Source organism: Aquarana catesbeiana, linkage group LG04, assembly GCF_042186555.1.
Source record: "Aquarana catesbeiana isolate 2022-GZ linkage group LG04, ASM4218655v1, whole genome shotgun sequence".
NCBI classification, from domain to species: domain Eukaryota; kingdom Metazoa; phylum Chordata; class Amphibia; order Anura; family Ranidae; genus Aquarana; species Aquarana catesbeiana.
The window spans coordinates 672,468,433-672,488,216 of NC_133327.1; the positions used below are offsets into that span (position 1 = coordinate 672,468,433).

General features: G+C 45.1%; 1 protein-coding gene across 1 annotated transcript in view; it reads right to left on the bottom strand.

The window, feature by feature from the left end:
- The window catches only part of FERMT1 (FERM domain containing kindlin 1), a 99,350-nt gene that overhangs the window by 44,255 nt on the left and 35,311 nt on the right, over window positions 1-19,784 (bottom strand). The window contains exons 4-6 of the mRNA XM_073628620.1: window positions 11,307-11,447; window positions 8,584-8,797; window positions 3,885-3,987 (exon numbers count right to left, since the gene is read on the bottom strand). Coding sequence (XP_073484721.1) covers window positions 3,885-3,987; window positions 8,584-8,797; window positions 11,307-11,447 — 458 coding nt within the window. The remainder of the gene's footprint in view (window positions 1-3,884; window positions 3,988-8,583; window positions 8,798-11,306; window positions 11,448-19,784) is intronic.

The window sequence follows — 19,784 nt, forward strand, 5'->3', positions numbered from 1 at the left end:
TTTAACCAATTTTGACAAATTTGTTAATTCCGAAATCTCCAAATTTTTCAATTTACGAATTTCAAATTCCCGAATTTCGAATTATCGAAATTTCAAATTACGAAAATTTCAAATTTTGAAAATTTGGAGTTTTGGAATGTTCAAATTTGGAAAATTTGGAATGTTCAAATTTGGAAAATTTGGAATGTTCAAATTTGGAAAATTTGGAATGTTCAAATTTGGAAAATTTGGAATTTCGGAAATTCGGAAGTTTGAAATTTCGGAAATTAAAATTTTGAAAATTTCGGAAATTGGAAAACTGCAGAAATTTGAATTCGGAAATTTGGAAGTTCGGAAATTGGAAATTTCGGAAATTGGAAAATTTCAGAAATTCGAATTCGGAAATTTGGAAGTTCAGAGATTCGAAATTTTTGGAAATTGGAAAATTTCGGAAATTTGGAAGTTCAGAAATTGGAAATTTCAGAAATTGGAAATTTCGGAAATTGGAAAATTTCGGGAATTCAATTTCGGAAATTTGGAAGTTCAGAAATTCGAAATTTCGGAAATTGGAAAATTCGATATTGGGAAATTGAAAAATTTGAAATTCGGAAATTGGAAAATTTCAGAAATTGGAAATTTCAAAATTTCATAATTTATCCAAAGTTACGAATTATCTTAAATAACAAATGCCATATCTAAACGAACGTAACGTAACGATCTAATAATAAATAATAATAACGATAAAATCTTTATATTATTATTATTTATTATTAATTTGTTCCATTCTATTTGTTTAGATGCGGCATTCGTTATTTCGCATAATTCGTTACTTCAGATAAATTTGTATTTGTTACGTTCACAAACAGCCAAATTTGAAAGGGAATTCCAATTACTATAATTAAATAGTTAGTAATTATTAGTTAGTTATTATTTCAAATTTTACTGATTTTCCTTCTTTTTTTCAGAGTTTAGAATTTTCGGTCTTTCGAATTTTTGAATTTCCGAATTTTCGACTTCTGAAAATCTGAAAATTCCGAAATTAGAAAATTCCGAAATTCCTTATTTTCGAATTTCGAAATTCAAAAATTCAAAATTCAGAAATTTGGAAATTCCAAAATTCGGAAATTCGAAATTCGAAAGTGTGAAAATTCGGAAATTCGAAAATTCGAAATTCGGAAATTCAAGATCAGGGGTCTCCAAACTTTGTGAACAAAGGTCCGGTTTACTGTCCTTCAGACTTTAGGGGGCCGCGAAAAGCGAAAACGAACACATTTTTTGTCAGTGCACATGTCTAGGCCTCACTCCCTCCCCCACCACCCCTCCAGATAATATCAAATGATATGTTTGCTAAAAATACATTAAAAACAATTATGTGACATATTTACTGGCACCTTCCCCCGCTCTCCATCCTAAAACATCCCCATGTGTGCCCACAGCAGCTGCCGGGGAGGGTGGGGAGAGGAGGGAAGCCGGAAACCCTACAGGGAAATGGAGTGCACACGTGGTCCCGGAAAACAGGGGGATGGGTTTGCGGATGCTAGAATTGATCCCCGTGCAGCACAGCTGGAGAGCGGGTGTGGGGGAGAAGTCGGCAGTGCTGCAGGGGGAGACAGAAGAGGATTGATGTCTCTAGTAAGGCAGTACAGCTGGACCTCCTTCTCAGCAGTTGCCTTGACCCCCCTTTTGAATGAATAGGGCCCGGGCCCAGTACAGGAGGGCTGGCTGTACTGCCTTATCAGCGGCCCTGATGAGGTCACTGTACTCCAATGACCTCCACAATCACCAGATCTCAATCCAATAGAGCACCTTTGGGATGTGGTGGAATGGGAGATTCGCATCATGGATGTGCAGCCGACAAATCTGCAGCAACTGTGTGATGTTATCATGTCACTATGGAGCAAAATCTCTGAGGGATGTTTCCAACACCTTGTTGAATCTATTCCACGAAGAAGTAAGGCAAAAGGGGGTCCAACCCGGTACTAGCAAGGTGTACCTAATAAAGTGGCCGGTGAGTATAAATCTTCACATTCTGTTCTGTCCCTGGTATATGTATTTTTCTGTGTTGTATTGAACTGCATCAGGTTAGCATTGCATTGATGCATGTTGACATCTAGTGGCGGTTTTGGGTCACTACAACTCGTTTCCTTGATTGGTTCCCCCCCTTTGTTCTCCCCTCTTGTTTAGTGCTAATTAGTTCAGTTCTAGCTACACCCTCCCTGTGTTCTTCCATGTTCACTCAGTCAGTGATAGTACATTGCAGAGACAAGGCTCAGGAAAGTCATTGTCTTCTTACACTAAATAGGCTGAATTGTGTTAGATTCAGCTTGTGTGTCCTATAGAAGAGTTAAGGTGGAACTTCAGTCATTTTTTCATCTTTCCATCTATTAAATCTTCTGCCCTTGTTGTTGTTGTTTTAACTTTGGATAGTAAAACATTTTTTTTTCTGCCAGTAAATCCCTTATACAGCCCACTTCCTGTTTCTTGTCTGGTCATTAGCCTAGGCTTATGACATCATGCGCAGGTTTCTCTCGGGAGTTGTGCCAGAAAGGGAGGGGGGATGAGTCATAAGAGGGCCAATGAGAGCTGCAGAGCTGGAGGTGTGCCTCTGCGTAAATCCAGGAAGTGAACAGGCAGCAGCTTCAGCTGCCCACAGTTAAAATGGCTGAAGCCAGACTCAGTGGAGGGAGATTTCTGCAGCATATTTAGCAAGTACAGAATCACAGTATATATAAAATAATATCCAAGGTGGTTGGAGGGAAGCTTCAGAATGGAAAAGATTTTTTATTACAAATGATGTGAGCAGACTGCAGTTCCTCTTCAACTGCTTGCCGATCAGCCGCCGTCGTTATACGGCAGTGGGTTGGCCCCCCTGCGCGAATCGCCGTTGCTTTAAGGGCTATAGGGGGCGTGCCCCCGGAGCCGACGCGCGTGGCTGGTGGCCGCGATGTCCGCCGGCGACCCGCGATCGCTCCTCGGAGAGCCAGAACGGGGATCTGTCAATGTAAACAGACAGATCCCCGTTCTGACAGGGGAGAAGAGAGAGATCTGCTGTTCCTAGTGATCTCTCTCTACTCTCAGGCAGTCCCCTCCCCCCACAGTTAGAAAAACCTCCCTAGGGAACATATTTCACCCCTTGATCGCCCCCCCCCCCAGTGTTAACCCCTTGCCTGCCAGTGACATTTATACAGTAATCAGTGGCTATTTTTAGCTGTGATCGCTGTAATAATGTCACTGGTTCCCAAAAAAGTGTCAAAAGTGTCCGATGTGTCCGCCGCAATGTCGCAGCCCCGCTAAAAATCGCTGATCGCCGCCATTACTAGTAAAGAACAAAAAAATAATATAAAAATGCCATAAAACTATCCCCTATTTTGTAGACGCTGTAACTTTTGCGCAAACCAATCAATATACGCTTATTGCGATTTTTTTTTTTTTATACCAAAAATATGTAGAAGGATACTTATCGGCCTAAACCGAGGAAGAAATTTGTTTTTCTAAAAAAAAATTGTGGATAATTATTATAGAAAAAAGTTATAAAATTTGTATTTATTTTTTTCAAAATTGTCACTCTTTTTTTGTTTATAGCGCAAAAAATAAAAACCGCAGAGGTGATGAAATACCACCAAAAGAAAGGGGAAAAAATGGGACATATATATTTTGTTTGTGTACAACGTCGCACGACCGCGCAATTGTCAGTTGAAGTGACGCGGTGCCGTATCGTAAAAAAAAACGGCCTGGTCATTAAGGGGGCAAATCCTTTCCGGGGCTGAAGTGGTTAAGCTGCCTGTGGATGGTGCCAAGTCGGCCGGTGACCGCACTGTCCGGGCAGACCGGGTGTAAGGAGGCGGGTCGATGCATAAAGTATCATTGGAAACAAGAAGACATTCACAGTCAGACGCTCCTCCTACCTTTGGATTCAGGTCATAGAAGGAGTAGTACTTAAATTTTAGATAAAGTAGATCTTCTTCTTGGATGTTTTGCTCCATGAGAGATCTGGATGAGTCCAGCCATCTACACATAAAAAAAAGAAATATAATAAAATCTTATAAATAAATGCTGTCAATTCATCTCATACATACATACATCTCATTCAGAATAATAGATCATCTGCTGTAAATGTCACACAAGTGCCAGACCATGTCTTATGCTTGATAAAATAAATAGACCCCTCCACAGCAACCAACAGATCCCCCAGCAGTCAACAACAATAGACCCTCCTGTGCAACGGTAGACCCCCCAGCAGCAATAGATCCCTCCCACAGTAACAATAGACTCACTCCAATGGCCAACAGATCCCCCAGCAGTCAGCAACAATAGACCCTCCTCTGCAACAGTAGATCCCCCCAGCAACAATAGACCCTCCTCTGCAACAGTACACCCCCCCCAGCAACAATAGACCCCCCTCCGTAGCAGTAGACCCCCTCAAGAACAATAGACCCCTCCACAGCAACCAACAGATCCCCCAGCAGTCAACAACAATAGACCCTCCTGTGCAACAGTAGACCCCCCCCAGCAGCAATAGATCCCTCCCACAGTAACAATAGACTCACTCCAATGGCCAACAGATTCCCCCAGCAGTCAGCAACAATAGACCCTTCTCTGCAACAGTAGACCCGCCCAGCAACAATAGACCCTCCTCTGCAACAGTAGATCCCCCCAGCAACAATAGACCCTCCTCTGCAACAGTACACCCCCCCAGCAACAATAGACCCCCCCTCAGTAGCAGTAGACCACCTCAAGAACAATAGACCCTTCCACAGCAACCAACAGATCCCCCAGCAGTCAACAACAATAGAACCTCCTGTGCAACGGTAGACCCCCCCAGCAGCAATAGATCCCTCCCACAGTAACAATAGACTCACTCCAATGGCCAACAGATCCCCCAGCAGTCAGCAACAATAGACCCTCCTCTGCAACAGTAGATTCCACCCCAGCAACAATAGACCCTCCTCTGCAACAGTACACCCCCCAGCAACAATAGACCCCCCCTCAGTAGCAGTAGACCCCCTCAAGAACAATAGACCCCTCCACAGCAACCAACAGATCCCCCAGCAGTCAGCATCAATAGACCCCCCAGCAACAATAGACACCCCTCTGTAAAAGCCGACCCCCCCAGCAACAATAGATTCCTCCACCAGGAACAATAGACTCACCCCAGCAACCAACAGATCCCCCTAGCAGTCAGCAACATTAGACCCTCCTGTGCAACAGTAGATCCCTCAGCAGCAACAATAGATCCCTCCCACGGTAACAATAGACTCGCTGCAATGGCCAACAGATCCCTCAGCAGTCAGCATCATTAGACCCACCCAGCAACAATAGACACCCTCTTATGCAACAGTAAATCCCCAGCAACAAAAGGACCAACCCCCCCCCCCCCAAGAAAAGATAGACTCACCCCAGCAACCAATAGGTCACCCAACAGCCAGCATCAATAGACCATTTAGCAGCCAGCAACAATAGACACCCTCTCCATAACATAAATCCCCCCCCAGCAACAATAGAAACCCCTCTGCAATAGTAGACCCCCAGCAACAATAGACCTCCCCAGCAACAATAAACCCACCCCAGCAACCATTAGATCCCCCAGCAGCCAGGATCAATAGACCATCCAGCAGCGAACAACAATAGTCTCTCCCCACAACAGTAGATACCCCAACAACAATAGACCCCCCCAGCAGTCAGCATCAATTGACCCTCCACAGCATGCCCAATCACCCCTTGCCACTATATAGATTCAGTGCTGGTGGTGCCGGAGTACCGCCGCATTCCCGCTGTAGAAAGCCGCACTTCTATACTCCTAGATACTTTCTCTTTTAGATCTATTGTATTCAATATACAGATTTGTAGATTAGCCACTAGGGGGAGTCCCGTATTTCATAAAATGTCAGCCTTGCTGGTAATTACATTGATTGATATATTAAAATTAAGTAAGAAAATGTTATATTTGCTTGAAGAATATTCTTTCGTTTGCCAAAAGCAATATTTGGAGGTATCGCAATGCAACAGCGGTGGTCAGAAATTGTACCAGACTGTGTTCTTGTCATAGAATAAAATGCAAATCTTATTGTTGAGCATTGTACGATTGCAGACATCGCATGTGATTCGCACCACGTTGCTGTTCAGATCACATGCGATGTCTGTGCGATGTGATTTCAGCCATACAAACTGTATGGCGAAAATCGGATTCGCACCAAAATTCGGTGCGCACTGGAATCGGATCGCATGGGTGTTCACACCTATTCTTTCCAATTCCTGCACCATTTTACAGTTCGCACTGCGATCTGCGAACCGATCTGGGGGTGTCGTTAACTTTACATTGACACCCGCAGCGATTCGCAGATCTCAGTGTGAACCCCTGTGCGTTTCAGGTGCGATGCGGGAACGCGCACTGGATCAGCAGGGTTCTCGTCTTATAAGCCCTGGTTCACACTGGTGCGATTTGTCATCCAATTTGACAGTTCAAAATCACATGGCAAGTTGCACACCATTACAAGCAATGGAACCATTCAAATCGTTGCGACTCAAGTTGCAGCGACTTTGAAAAAAATTCCTGCACAACTTTTTGGGGATTTCATTGCGACTTGCATAAACTTCTGTTAAATGAAGTCGCAATGAAATCAGAAGTGCAAATCGCACTGATCTGCGGCTTTGAAATCATGCTGAAGTATGACCGGAATAAGTATCATTGAACCCATAAGTGTGCACAGTCTATTGCATCAGGGCAGTGGTCTCCAACCTGCGGGCCGGGGGCCTGATGCGGCCCTTTGCTTGCTTTTACCTGGCCCTTGGGGCATTATTTTATCCGCTGATACAAACAATGGGGCATAATCCCCCCCCAACTGAAACCAGTGAAGGGGCACAATTCCTCCCAATGACCAATGACACCAACGATGGGGCACAATTCCTCCGACTCACAACAGCTATTGGGCAAAATGACACCAATGATGAGACACAATTCCTCCCACTGACACCAACAATGGGGAACGACTTCTCCCACTGACACCAATGGTGGGGGCATCATTCCTCCTAATGACACCAACAATTGGTCCCAATGACACCAACAATGGAGCACAATTCCTCCAAATGACCTCTACAATTGAGCCTAATGACACCAAAGACGCCAACAATGGGGCACAATTCCTCCCCAATGACACCAACAATTGGTCCCAATGACATCAACAATGGAGGACAATTCCTCCAAATGACCTCTACAATTGAGCCTAATGACACCAAAGATAGAGTACAATTCCTCCCACTGACACCTATGTCTCATAACAACTATTGGGCAAAATGACACCAATGATGGGAAACAATTCCTCCCACTGACACCAACAATGGGGCACGACTTCTCCCACTGACACCAATAGAGGAGCACCATTCCTGCCAATGACACCAACAATTGGACTCAATGACGCCAACAATGGGGCACAATTCCTCCCACGTGACACCAACAATTGGTCCCAATGACACCAACAATGGAGCACAATTCCTCCCCAATGACTCCTACAATTGGGCCTAATGACACCAATGATGGGAAACTCCATCATATAATTCCTCCCACTGACACCAACAATGGGGCACGACTTCTCCCACTGACACCAATGAAAGAGCACCATTCCTCCCCAATGACACCAACAATTGGTCTCAATGACACCAACAATGGGGCACAATTCCTCCCCAATGACACCAACAATTGGGCCCAATGACACCAACAATGGAGTACAATTCCTCCCACCGACACCAAAGATAGGGCATCGTTTTATTCCTACTGACTTCAGGACCTTTTCTACTCCCAATGGCAACAGCTCCTCTAAAGCCTGATGGACAGTAAAATGGTGCCTTGTTTAGAAAGTTTGGAGACCCCTTGCATTAGGGTGTGCACCTCAAAGCTCAAACACAAATGGGTGTGTGCATGTGTATATATACACTGACAATGTCAGGAGAGCAACGGACAGTGTCAGTATTATTATTATTATTATTATACAGGATTTATATAGCGCCAACAGTTTGCCCATCGCTTTACAACATAAGGACAGAGCGTACGGCTACAATACAATTCAATACAGGAGGAATCAGAGGGCCCTGCTTGTTAGAAATGACAATCTAGGAGATTGAAGGGCAGAGGTTGGTGTCAGTAGTTTTTATGTGGTTTTTATTTTTAATTTTTTTTTAATTATATTTTATAACTTTTTTACAATTTTATTTTTTTATTTTTTGCTAAATTTTTTTTTTAGGAGCCCCATTAGGGGGCTTATTATTTTTATTATTTTTTTTAAATTATATTTTATAATTTTTTTACAATTTTATTTTTTTATTTTTTACTATTTTTTTAGGAACCCCATTAGGGGGCTTATTATTATTATTATTATTTATTTTTTTTTTTAATTATATTTTATAATTTTTTACAATTTTATTTTTTTTTATTTTTTTACTAATTTTTTATTTTTTATGAGCCCCATTAGGGGGCTTGGGTGAAATATCAGGGGTCTAAACAGGGGGAATCTGCGCCACACAGGGTGGTTAGGGTGTGCCCGGGCACACCTGGCACACCCTGTGCGCATGCTTATGATTGAACCTCACCATTGTAAATCGACATAAACTCACCCTGAATTAAGCCTCGCTTTATCCACCATCGTCTTGGGCTGGTACATCTGTGTGAGGATTTCCGGGGAGAAGATAGGCTGGCTGAGCGCTAGGATGTTGCAGTTCTGTTCCGCCAGGGGACTGTCCGTGAACCATGTCACCGTGGCAGAGGCGGGCGTGCCACTGACGGGGTCGTACATGGGTGTCATCGTCTTACTATATAAACCAGGGCTAGCTGAAAAATAGAAATAGATATTTATTCAAACATAAGTTCCACATTCTATTGATGCCAAAGAAGTAGGTCCAAAAATCTTTGGCCCGACAAAATATGCATTCACTCAAATGCAGGAACTGTCCAGGTATTTAGCAGCAGCTATTGAACATAGTAGCCAGCAGATGACATTCCTCTATCCATACTGCTTATAATAGATGCAGTCATCTCTCCAAAAGAGTGTCAGATAGCACTAAAAACCCAACATTGGTTCTAATCCATCCAAAATTAGAAAAAGGGGTTTTGGCTTAACAAAGTGGTTGAAAACCCTTACATATACCCAGTAGACATGGGCACTGCCGAAATTATTATTTTTTTTTCATTTTCATTTAATTCATTTTTTTTTTTTTTTCATTTTTCGGATCATTCGTTATGATCGAAATTCGTTATTTTGAATAAATTTGTAACTTCGGATAAATTCGAATTCGTTATGCCGCGTACACACGGCAGACTAGGCCCGACGGAATCAGTTCGTTGGACATTCCGATCGCGTGTGGGCTAATCTGATCGTGTTTCATTTAAAATATCCGACGGACCAAGAAATAGAACATGTTTCAAATCTGTCCGACGAACTCGATTCCTATCGGGAAAACCGTTCGTCTGTATGCTAGTCCGACGGGCCAAATACGACGCAAGGGCAGCTATTGGCTACTGGCTATTGAACTTCCTTTTTTAGTCCCGTCTTACGTCATCACGTTCAAAACGACTTTCCAACGGACTTAGTCCGTTGGTGTGTGGGCAAGTCCGTTCGTTCGGAAGTCCGTCGGAACTCCGCCCAAAGTCCGTTGGGAAGACCGTCGGACTTAGTCTGCCAGAAAGTCCGGTCGTGTGTACGCAGCATTCCATTCCATTATTCGTTATTTTAATCATTTGTAATAATCCAAAATTCGAAACTAAGAACGTGAAAATCCTAAAATTCGAAAAACCGAAACTAAGAACGAAAATCAGAAAATTTGAGAATCCAAAATAATAACTAAGTATCTAATAATAACTAACTATTAAATTATAGGTATTGGAATTTCCTTTCAAATTTGGCTGTTAGTGAACATAGCAAATTTGAATTTTTTACTTTCCATTAGTTTAGATGCGGTATTCGTTATTTCAATAATTTGTAATAATCCAAAATTCAAAAGTCCGAAAATTCTAAAATAAGATCATAAATCTGAAAATTCGAAAATCCAAAATAATAACTAACATTACTAATAATAACTAACTATTAAATTGTAGGTATTGGAATTTCCTTTCAAATTTGGCTGTTAGTGAACATAACGAATACGGTTTTACTTGAAGTTACGAATTATTCAAAATAACGAATGCCGCATCTAAACTAATGGAATGGAACAAATTAACAATAAATAATAATAATAAAAAGGTTTTATTATTATTATTTATTATTATTAGTTTGTTACGTTCCATTCGTTTAGATATGGCATTCGTTATTTCAGATAAATCGTAACTTTGGATAAATTATGAAATTTCTAATCAATCGGAACTAATTAATAATAATAATAAATAATAACAAAATTTTTTTTAAATTATTTTTATTTATTATTATTAATTTGTTACTTTCCATTTGTTTAGATGCGGCATTTGTTATTTCTTAACTTCAGATAAATTCGTATTCGTTACGTTCACTAACAGTGAAGTTTGAAAGGAAATTCCAATACCTATAATTTAATAGTTAGTTATTATTAGTTAATTATTTTTTGGGATTTTCAAATTTTCGGATTCTCGTTCTTATTTTCAAATTTTTGTTCTTTCGGATTTTCAAATTTTCATATTTTCATTCTTTCAAATTTTCAGATTTTCGAATTTCGCATTTTCGTTCTTTCGAACTCTCGTTCTTTAAAAAAAAATTGTTTTTGAAAAAAATTAGTTAAACGGTCTTTCGTTAATTCAAATATTTCCAAATGAATGAGTTTGCCGAATTTTGATGAAAAACAAATTCAGAACGAATTGCACATGTCTAATACCCATTGAAGTGATTGGCCTCAGGTGATACACAGAGATGAAACAAATCCTCCTACATAAGTTGTACCTGTTTGTCTACATCTGCCTTTCCCTAACATTCATTAGAAGTGCAGAATTTACACCGGATCTCTCAGCTCTGATAAGCAGGGGGCGGAGAGCTAAAGTTACATCAGTGAGGGGATCTCTGAGAGCTGATTGGAGGGAAGGGACACACCCCCCACCCCACACAGCGCACAGGAAAAGAGCTGAGGCTGTCACTCTGCTGGAGCTCCCGCCCCTGTCACCATTTTTTTCTTGGTGTCAGGAAAACTTGTCAGAAGTGACTCATGCAGATCGCAGAGGAAGGAAGCAGCAGACAGAAATCACACTTAGTGCTCTGGATAGATACAAGTACACACTATAAAGGGATATACTTTGTTCATATTTAATATCTGAGGTTTACAGCCACTTTAACATCAACCAATCCAAAGTTTTGATACATCCATGTAGAGTATTTCTTTACCCAATGATCCGGAGCTGCCGTGTGATCCTTCCAAGTTGATAACTTCTTCTAAAATTGGTTCCTTTGCTTCCTTTTTCTTTTTCTTCTTCACAGAATCTTCCAAAGGCTTCATCAAGGAAAGTTCTTCAGGATGCCGGATATCTAGAAATAATGACAATGTCACTTTTAGGCAGTGGATCTTTCGAGCCTTTAAAGAGTAACTCCACCTTTGTTGAGAGACAGGCGGAGGCAGTTCAGAGCGACAAATGCTCCATTTTGCTCCTCCTCAGTCACATGACACAACTGAAGGAAGACCTCCCCTCTGGACCACCTGGTTTAGTGAGTGGGTTTCATGGAGGAAGAACTGTACAGAGGGGGGGGGGAATCTGTACTTCGGGGGGGGGATCTGTATTGGGGGGAGAAATCTGTACCTGGGGGGGATCTGTACTAGGGGGAGGGAGATATGCACGGGGGGGTGTTGAGATCTGTACTAGGGGGAGGGGATCTGTTCTGGGGGGGGTCTGTACTTGGGGGAGCGGGATCTGTACTTGGGGGGGGGGGATCTGTACTGAGGAGAGAAATCTGTACTTGGGGGTTGAGATCTGTACTAGGGGGAGGGGATCTGTACTGGGGGAAGATCTGTACTGGGGAGAGATCTGTTTTTTTGGGGGGGGCAGTACTGGGAGGAGAGATATGTACTTGGGGGGAGATCTGTACTGGGGGGTGACCTGCTCTGGGGGGGGGAGATTTGTACTTGGGGGGAGAGTTGTACTTGGGGGAGGGGGATGTGTACTTGGTGGGGGGATCTGTACTGGGCAGAGAATTCTGTACTGGGGGGGGTGTTGAGATCTGTACTAGGGGAAGGGGATCTCTTCTGGGGGGGTCTGTACTTGGGGGGTAGAGTTGTACTTGGGGGAGCGGGATCTGTCCTTGGGGGGGAGATCTGTACTGGGGAGAGAAATCTGTATGGGGGGGTTTGAGATCTATACTAGGGGGAGGGGATCTGTTCTGGGGGGGATATGTACTTGGGGGGAGAGTTGTACTTGGGGGAGGGGGATCTGTACTGGGGGGGGGAGATCTGTACTGGGGAAAAGATCTGTTTTTTGGGGGGATCAGTACTGGGAGGAGAAATTTCTACTTGGGGGGAAATCTGTACTGGGGGGGTCTGTACTGTGGGGATCTATACTAGCAGGGTCTGTACTGGGGGGATCTGTACTGGGGGGGATATCTGTACTGGGCGAGAAATTACTTGGGGGGGGGGGATCTGTACTAGGGGGAGAGTTGTACTTGGGGGAGGGGGGGATCTGTACTGGGGGGAAGAAAGATCTGTACTTGAAGGGGAGATCTGTACTGGGGGGGGGGATTTAAACTGGAGGAACAATGTGTATGGAGGAGGCTGTACTGGAGGGGGGGGGGTAGATATGTATTAGGGGGGATTTGGGCTTAGGGAGGGAAGTGTTTTTGGTTGTACTCTGTCTACTGACTTGTGCATTATGTACACCTGGCCCCTGAACTCTGGGTGCTACAGACCCCCTGCTAGGCTCTTACTTGTAGCACAGAAATTAAAGAATATTTTTGGGTACAAGGACTGTACCCCCTGTTACCATGTACACAGTGGGTAGGCTCAAATTTAAACCACCTAATTATTTCCCTGTAGGTGCCCAAGGTTGAATCCCCCCACACAGGAAAAAATGAATGATACCTATTGCTCTGGTTTGTTTCACCATGTTCTTGGCAGACTGATTCTGAATGGGGGGGCCTGGTTCAATATAATCACCAGTTGCACTTTCTGTGTTTTAATGAGAAAAGCTGCAGGGTCTGCATCCCTTTGGAAGTATTTAACCCTTTAGGGAGTATCTCACCAAAACTTAAATTCCTATTGCAGGGGATGCCTACAATTTGACTTGCATCTCAGTGCAGACTTCTGGGAAAATCAGTGAACCAATCACACAAGCAGGAAATGACATTTCTGGGGGGCGTCCTGTACACCAATGGAATACAGAATACCTCCAGGGTGTCATGTTGAATGGAATTTTACAGAAAATGACAGAGCTGCAGATTGGAAAGGAAAGGTGACTTTTAATAACATTCAATCACAATATGACTTGTGTTACAGTTATATACAGTGTGCTATTATCTTGCAAAAATAGAGTCATCCTTCAAGCTGGTCACACATGGCTCGAATTTTGCTGATTCCGGCTAAATGGGCCAACATTTGAGACATGGTTAGCAGTGCAAGCATCACCAGCTCGACAAAACTGGATTTAACCTGTTCACGACCGACCACGCTATAAATGAATGACGGCCACAGCGCGGTCGCACTTTGCCGGGAGGTCGTCATATGACATCTTCCTGTGCCCGCGCTGCCTGTGCGCCCCCTTGTGTCGTGCAAAATCAGTGCCTTGATGAGCAGAGCAGCCCCAACAGAGCCCAGCAGTGCTGCCAATCAGAACCCATCAGTGATGTCCGTCAGTGCCTATCAGTGCTGCCTATTCATGCCGCCCATCAGTGCTGCCTATTAGTGCCAATCAGTGCCACCTATCAGTGCCCCCATCAGTGCCACATATCAGTGCCCATCAGTGCAGCCTCATCAGTGCACCCTATCAATTACCATAAGCGCACCCTATCGGTGCCCATCAGCGCACCCTATCAGTGCCCATCAGTGCACCCTATCAGTTACCATTAGTGCACCTTATCAGTGCCCATCGGTGCAGCCTAGCAATTCCCATCAGTGCACCCTATCAGTGCCCACCAGTGCACTTTATCAGTGCCCATCAGTGCAGCCTAGCAATTCCCATCAGTGCACCCTATCAATGCCCATCAGTGCACCTTATCAGTGCCCATCAGTGCACCCTGTCAGTTACCATCAGTGCACTTTATCAGTGCCCTTCAGTGCACCATATCAGTTACCATCAGTGCATCTTATCAGTGCCCATCAGTGCACCATATCAGTTACCATCAGTGCACCCTACCAATGCCCATCAGTGCACCATATCAGTTACCATCAGTGCCAGTGGTGTATTTAGGTTTTGTGCTGCCCTAGGCCTGACTAAACGCATGCACCCCCCTAATTTAAATACGACCCACCCCATCCTGCCGAGGCCACACCCCTTCCTGTTTAAGACCCACCTTATCATCTGTAAACAACACCCCTTCCTCTTTAGGCTCATTTGGCACCTTTCAGGGGGGAACGGGTACCTGTTTCTGACAGGTACCCTTCCCCACTTCTGGAAAACTGCGCTGTCCCCTCTGAAGTTTGCCCCCCCTCCTCCTTCCTCCACTGGGCCATTCAGAAAGTGCAACGCGCTTCGCACATGTGCAGTAGGGAACCGGTCGGTTTCCCTTACCATGAATGATAGTGGCAAAAAACGAGAGCCAATCCGAAAATCGGCTGAGGTGTCGACATCGCTGAATCCCTGGACAGGTAAGTGTCCTAATATTAAAAGTCAGTAGCTACAGTATTTTTAGCTGCTGAGTTTTAATGCTATCACGGGGGGGGGGGTCTCACTGTGCCCATCAAACGCAGTCACTGTGCCCATCAAATGCAGCCACTGTACCCATCAAACGCTGCCACTGTGCTATCAAACGCAGCCACTGTGCCCATCAAATGCTGCCACTGTGCTATCAAATGCAGCTACTGTGCCCATCAAACACAGCCACTGTACCCATCAAACGCAGCCACTGTGCCCATCAAATGCTGCCACTGTGCTATCAAACGTAGCCACTGTGCCCATCAATTGCAGCCACTGTGCCCCATCAAACGCAGCCACTGTGCCCCATCAAACGCAGCCACTGTGCCCCATCAAACGCAGCCACTGTGCCCATCAATCGCAGCCACTGTGCCCATCAATCGCAGCCACTGTGCCCATCAATTGCAGCCACTGTGCCCATCAAATGCAGCCACTGTGCCCCATCAAACGTAGCCACTGTGCCCATCAAACGTAGCCACTGTGCCCATCAATTGCAGCCACTGTGCCCATCAAACGTAGCCACTGTGCCCATCAAACGCAGCCACTGTGCCCATCAAACGCAGCCACTGTGCCCATCAAACGCAGCCACTGTGCCCTCAAACGCAGCCACTGTGCCCATCAAACGCAGCCACCGCGAAATCAAATGCAGCCACTGTGCCCATCAAATTCTGCCACTGTGCCCATCAAATTCTGCCACTGTGCCCATCAAATTCTGCCACTGTGCCCATCAAATGCTGCCAGTGCCCATAACACTGATATACTTTTTAAAATCATTGTACCTGCTGTCCTGGGGGTTTCCCTCGTGCTCCTCTCTCTCCTGACCTCACAGCCCCAGGGCCGAGGAGAAGATTCACTGCAGCAAAGCAGTGCAGGGGAGGGTAGGCGGAGCTTAAGGCTCCACCTGTCACCTGTTGGTTATGGGGGCGCGATTGACACACGGCGCCCCCCCCCGCATGAGAGGAAGCCCCCCCCACCCGTCTTGCTGATTCCCGGCTCCCGCTGCCGCCTCCCGCATACATGCAGCGCACGGCGGCCGGCTTTCTGTAGCGGCGCCGTGGTGTATGGGCGTGCTTGTCAGAGGGTGGAGGCGTGTATCTCACGCCCCCCTACTCTGACAAGCACGCCCATACACCACGGCGCCGCTACAGAAAGCCGGTGTCTTATCGAATTCAGTCCCCTATCATATAGTGTCCTCCCTGTACTGCGCAGGCGCAGTACGGAGGACAAAAGAGACGCCGAAAGTCTCCGAAGTTCAACAGCTGATCGTCAGCTGTACACGGCGCCTGCGCATTTATTCTTACCCTATGTCCAAGATCATTCCCTACTATCCAAGTGGACATAGAGTTAGAATAAATATTTGCCGAGCGCAGCGAGGCCGTGCCCGAAGCGTGGCGAGCGAAGCGAGCCCGCGAGGGGCCCTCTTACACTGCCATCGCTAACAGGTGCCCGAGCGCCGTGTACAGCTGATGGTCAGCTGATCAACTTCGGCCATTTTCGGCATCTCCTGCTCCTCCGTACTGCGCAGGCGCTGCGCCTGCGCAGTACGAGGCGGACACTATCTGATACGAGGACACTATATGGCAGAACACCGGCCGCCGTGCGCTGCATGTGTGCGGGAGGTGGCAGCGGGAGCCGGGAATCAGCAAGACGGGTGGGGGGGCTTTCTCTCATGCGGGGGGCCGGCCCTTTTTGCCGCCCCCCGCAAAGTGCCGCCCTAGGCCTAGGCCTAGTCGGCCTAGGCCAAAACACAGCCCTGATCAGTGCACCTTATCAGTGCCCATCAGTGCGCCCTATCAGTTACCATCAGTGCCGCCCATGAGTGCTGCCTATCAGTGCCAATCAGTGCCACCTATCATTGGCCATCAATGCACCCTATCAGTTACCATCAGTGCCGCCCATTAGTGCACCCTATCAGTTACTATCAGTGCCGCACATCAGTGCTGCCTATCAGTGCCAATCAGTGCCACCTATCATTGCCCATCAGTGCACCCTATAATTGCCTGTCAGTGAAAATTATCAGTGCCCATCAGTGAAGAAGACAAATTACTTATTTACATTTTATGACAGAAACTAAGAAAAACAAGAAAAACTTTATTTTTTTCCAATGTTTTTGGTCTTTTTTCGTTTGTTTAGCAAAACAAAAATAAACATCCAAGTGGTGATTAAATATCACCAAAATAAAAGCTCTATCCGTCTCCAAAAAAAAATGATAAAACTTTCAAACTTTCGCCCCCAGCTACATCACCAGCCTAGTCTCCAAATACCAACCTACTCGTTCTCTTCCTTCCTCTCAAGACCTCCTGCTCTCCAGCTCCCTTGTCACTTCCTCCCATGCTCGTCTCCAGGACTTTTCCAGAGCCTCTCCAATCCTATGAAACTCCTTACCCCAATCTGTCCGCTTATCTCCTACTCTATTAGCTTTTAGACGATCCCTGAAAACCCTTCTCTTCAGAGAAGCCTACCCTACCCAAACCTAACAACTGTATTTAAATTTTCTCCATCAGCTCACCTCCCACAGTTATTACCTTTTGTTTCCACTTGACCCTCCCTTCTAGATTGTAAGCTCTAAGGATCAGGGCCCTCTGATCCCTCCTGTATTGATTTGTATTGTTAGTGTACTGTCTGCCCTCATGTTGTAAAGCGCTGCGCAAACTGTTGGCGCTATATAAATCCTGTATATTAATAATAATAATAATATGGGCACAGTGTTGCATGACCGCGCAATCGTCATTCAAAGTGTGGCAGCTCTGAAAGCTGAAAATTGGCCTGGGCATGAAGGGGGTAAAAGTGTCTAATGAATACAGGCCCTATGGCTATTGTGTCATATACCAGAAGTAGTGTGTACAAATGTTCCTGGGCTCGGGGAGCAATTATTAGCTCAGTTTTCTTCCTCTTTTCTAAGAAAACAGCAATATTCCATGTATTTTGTATAGATTCTACGTTTAGAAAGCAGAGCTCTCTATAGGCAGAGCTGTATGAAGACAAGACATCTGATTGGCTGCTCTGTGTACAAGACACAAGTACAGTCATGTTGGATGAGATCGGAGAGACGTCTGCTATACTCATTCCAGAGCCCCGAGCGCCATCCGCACCGTCTGCCAGAATCACCACCAGGCAGATACTTCCATTCCACGTGCAAGAGCTTCATACAACACCTTACATATTATTCTATTCAAACAATAGGCCCGTTGTATAATGCGGTCTTCATACCACAATACATGCACATACACTATATTGTCAAAAGTATTGGGACACCTGCTTTTACACGCACATGAACTTTAATGACATCCCAGTCTTAGTCCGTAGGGTTCAGTATTGAGTTGGCCCACCCTTTGCAGCTATAACAGCTTCAACTCTTCTGGGAAGGCTGTCCATAAGGTTTAGGAGTGTGTCTATGGGAATGTTTGACCATTCTTCCAGGAAGCACATTTGTGAGGTCAGGCACTGATGTTGGACGAGAAGGCCTGACTCGCAGTCCCCACTCTCATTCATCTCAAAGGTGTTCTATCGAGTTGAGGTCAGGACTCTGTGCCGGCCAGTCAAGTTCCTCCACCCCTCATCCATGTCTTTATGGACCTTGCTTTGTGCACTGGTCCAAATCATTTGGTGGAGGGGGGATTATGGTGCGGGGTTGTTTTTCAGGGGTTGGCCTTGGCCCCTTAGTTCCAGTGAAGGGAACTCTTAAGACGTCAGCATACCAAGACATTTTGGACAATTTCATGCTCCCAACTTTGTGGGAACAGTTTGGGGATGGCCCCTTCCTGTTCCAACATGACTGCGCACCAGTGCACAAAGCAAGGTCCATAAAGACATGGATGAGCAAGTTTGGGGTGGGGGGACTTGACTGGCCTGCACAGAGTCCTGACCTCAACCCAATAGAACACCTTTGGGATGAATTAGAGCAGAGACTGCGAGCCAGGCCTTCTCATCCAACATCAGTTCCTGACCTCACAAATGTGCTTCTGGAAGAATGGTCAAACATTCCCATAGACACACTCCTAAATCTTGTGGACAGCCTTCCCAGAAGAGTTGAAGCTGTTATAGCTGCAAAGGGTGGGCCAACTGAATATTGAACCCTACAGACTAAGACTGGGATGCCATTAAAGTTCATGTGTATGTAAAAGCAGGTGTCCCAATACTTTTGATAATATAGTGTAACCATTAACCACTTGGCGTCCAAGGTACGTCATATGACATGCTGGACTTTGAGTGGGGATATCTGAGATCTTTTCGGCCAGCGATTCTGTGCACTGTAAGAGCAATCATAGCAGCAGTTCAGCCGCTTGATTGTTCTTACAGACGACGGGAGGGGATCCCCCCCCCCCGTCCTGCCACCCTCCGGTGCTTCTCCGGTCTCGCCCGTACGATTGGTGAGCCGGAGAATGAATCGGTTGCCGCCAGAAGTTGATCATCAAGAGTTCTGGTGACCAGATGGTCCCCAGTCATCTCTATGAGCCTCTAAGGCCCAGGCACGACGTTATGACGTCAGGCCTGGGCCAGTGGATGTAAACAATGCCGGGGACGTGGCTGGAAAGGCAGTTTATTTATTTTTTAATTTTGATCTTGGTCTTTCCAGCCGGCAGGAGAGATGTAGGGTCTTATAGACCCCACATCTCTCCATAAAGAGGACCTGTCATGCACTATTCCTATTACAAGGGAAGTTTACATCCCTTGTAATAGGAATAAAAGTGATAAAAAAAAAATGTAAAGAGAAAGTGTAAAAAAATTAAAGCACAGAAGCAAATGCATACGTAAGTCCCGCCCATCAATGTAAACGGTGTTCAAGTCACACATATTTGGTATCGTCGTGTGCGTTAGAGCAAGAGCAACAATTCTATTCCAAGACTTCCTCTGTAACTCTAAACATGTAACCTGTAAACAATTTTAAAGCATCATCTATGGAGATTTTTAAGCACCAAAGTTTGGCGCCATTCCACGAGTGTGCGCAATTTTAAAGCATGACACGTTAGGTATCTATTTACTCAGCGTAACATCATCTTTCACTTTACAAAAAAATTGGGCTAACTTT